Source organism: Hibiscus syriacus, unplaced genomic scaffold (genome assembly GCF_006381635.1).
Source record: "Hibiscus syriacus cultivar Baekdansim isolate YM2019G1 unplaced genomic scaffold, ASM638163v2 tig00116997_pilon, whole genome shotgun sequence".
NCBI classification, from domain to species: Eukaryota; Viridiplantae; Streptophyta; class Magnoliopsida; order Malvales; family Malvaceae; genus Hibiscus; species Hibiscus syriacus.
In genome coordinates this window covers 1,689,331-1,691,574 of record NW_024063513.1, presented here as the reverse complement: position 1 = coordinate 1,691,574, position 2,244 = coordinate 1,689,331, and the positions used below count along the sequence as shown (strand labels likewise).

General features: G+C 37.6%; 1 protein-coding gene across 1 annotated transcript; it reads left to right on the top strand.

Moving 5' to 3' along the window:
• The first annotated feature begins 474 nt into the window (after positions 1-474).
• On the top strand, positions 475-1,586 carry LOC120193899. The gene has a single exon (XM_039196324.1). The coding sequence runs from the start codon at positions 653-655 to the stop codon at positions 1,535-1,537; it is 885 nt and encodes a 294-aa protein (XP_039052255.1). The 5' UTR covers positions 475-652; the 3' UTR covers positions 1,538-1,586.
• Positions 1,587-2,244: the final 658 nt, after the last annotated feature.

The following is a 2,244-nucleotide window of genomic DNA, read 5'->3' as shown; positions in this document are numbered from 1 at the left end:
GTAGAAAATATATGACGACAGCTCTTTAATTTAAGAAAATTGTGTATTTGATCGTCACTATTATTTTTCAAAAAATTATTCAACTCCACATATTAAGCATGTGTAAAGAAAGTCTTAGAAACAGTTAAAATATCTAATTATTTATAAAAATAATATTTTAAAATTATTGTAAATGTTAAAGTTAACTGCCAAGTTAACGAGCTGATTTATATATCTATATAAAATTTTAACAAGTATTTATATAGATATATATATTAAAAATATTCGTATGACATTTATATTAACATTTTGCATCCCATTATAAACTAAACTAATTTTATATTCTATATTTGTCTCATATAATTATGCATACATTCATATTTAATAATCAGATAACCTGAATTCCTTGCTGCTGCCTGTCTTCCGGTTATTTGCATGACATAAAATTCTTTTTTTAAAATATCGAAAGCAGGGGAGAGAGAGCTCAAAAGCACTAACCTTGTCCAGTTTTCTAACACATTCACACACACACATATATGGTTATGACATAGCGAAAGAGAGACCCATCCCTCAAAATCTTGAGATCTTGTTTTCTCTTTCATGAATCCCTCAAAAGAAACCAAGTTTTGATGTAATATATCCGATCTTTAATGTTTTGTTATTTAACTGCAACATGAGAGACATCGTTTCTTGTTTTAGTGAAAACGCGGTAAATGTTTCTCAACCTCCACCACGTCCCAGCTATTCGAGCCAAGTCCCTTCAGTCCAGAACGCAGTCGCCGCCATTTACAAGGTCATTCTCTCAACTCAGAAGCTGTTCTTCATCAAACTCACTTGGTGCAATAATCAAGCCGGTCAAAGCCTAAGCATAAACTTCAACGATGACCCTTCACCGTGTTTCAAGCTCAACACCAATTTGAGGTTATTCAGGAAGATGAAAGGCTACAAAGCGGTCGAATCGGATCACTCAAACATCGAAATCTTTTGGGATCTTTCAGCTGCGAAGTATAACACGGGACCTGAACCAGTTCATGGATTCTACGTCATAGTCATGGTCGATTCAGAGATAGGCCTTATGGTAGGTGATATGGCTGACGATGAAGTCAACAAGAAGCTCAAAACTACAATCTCAGTCGCTAAAATCTCACTCGTTTCTCGACAAGAACATTGTTCGGGCAATACCCTTTATTCCACAAAGGCTCAATTCAACGAAACTGGCATTCCACATGACATTTTGATCAGATGTAGCGGAGAACATGAAGGCCTAAAGCATCCGATTTTATCGGTCTGGATCGACGACAAGACGGTGATTCGGGTCAAGAGACTGCGATGGAATTTCAGAGGAAACCAGACAATATTCGTCGATGGATTGTTAGTTGATTTGATGTGGGATGTGCATGACTGGTTCTTCAATCCAGCCGCCGGTTCGGCCGTGTTCATGTTTAGGACAAGAAGTGAACTGGATAGCCGGCTTTGGTTGGAGGAGAAGTTGGTGCAAAAAGATGAAGAAGATAGAGTTGAATTCTCGTTGTTGATTTGTGCCTGTAAGAACATATAAGAAACAGACTCTTGTTCATGGTTTGCTTTAAATTTTCTATTCTTTGTTTCATCTAAGAATTCAACGGAGTAGTTTGAACAAGCTTTTAGCAAAGCTTGGTTTTGGCATCTTTGAGACCCTTTGTGATCAAAGGACCGGAGTCCATTACGTCCAAGGACCCCCAACCCCTATCCCTCTCTTTAACAGTAACCATGGCCCCCTAGGTGCATTGGAATTAATACGTGGTCCACAAGAAATTAATAGAAGCAAAATTGGGGTTCAGTTTACCAAGAAATGGTACTAAAATTTTAGCCAGTTAAGTCCCTTTATTCAGACTCTTCATTGGACCATCAGATGCAGGCGAAATAAACGGTAATCTTTGGCTCAGGAGTAACATTATTTCTTTGGCCGGCACCACCCAAGGATACGTATATTTGTAACCATGGGGGTCTGATTTCCAAGGGCATTAACCGAGAATCAGACAGATAAAGCAGAGTTTGGTAACTTGTCTGTTGTTTGGGCATTCCTTCGTGATCCTTTACAAAAGATGGGTTTTGTCAAAAACCAGACAAAATTAAATTGAGGTGGTCAGATCAGTGTTCAAAATAAAAGGCAAAACTGGTACATAAAGCCAGAGTTGAGGCAACCATAAAACTGCCTAGGGTGAAAAGATAATAATACCTCTTCCATTTTCTTATAACCGGATACAAAGGTAAAATTTAAGTTAA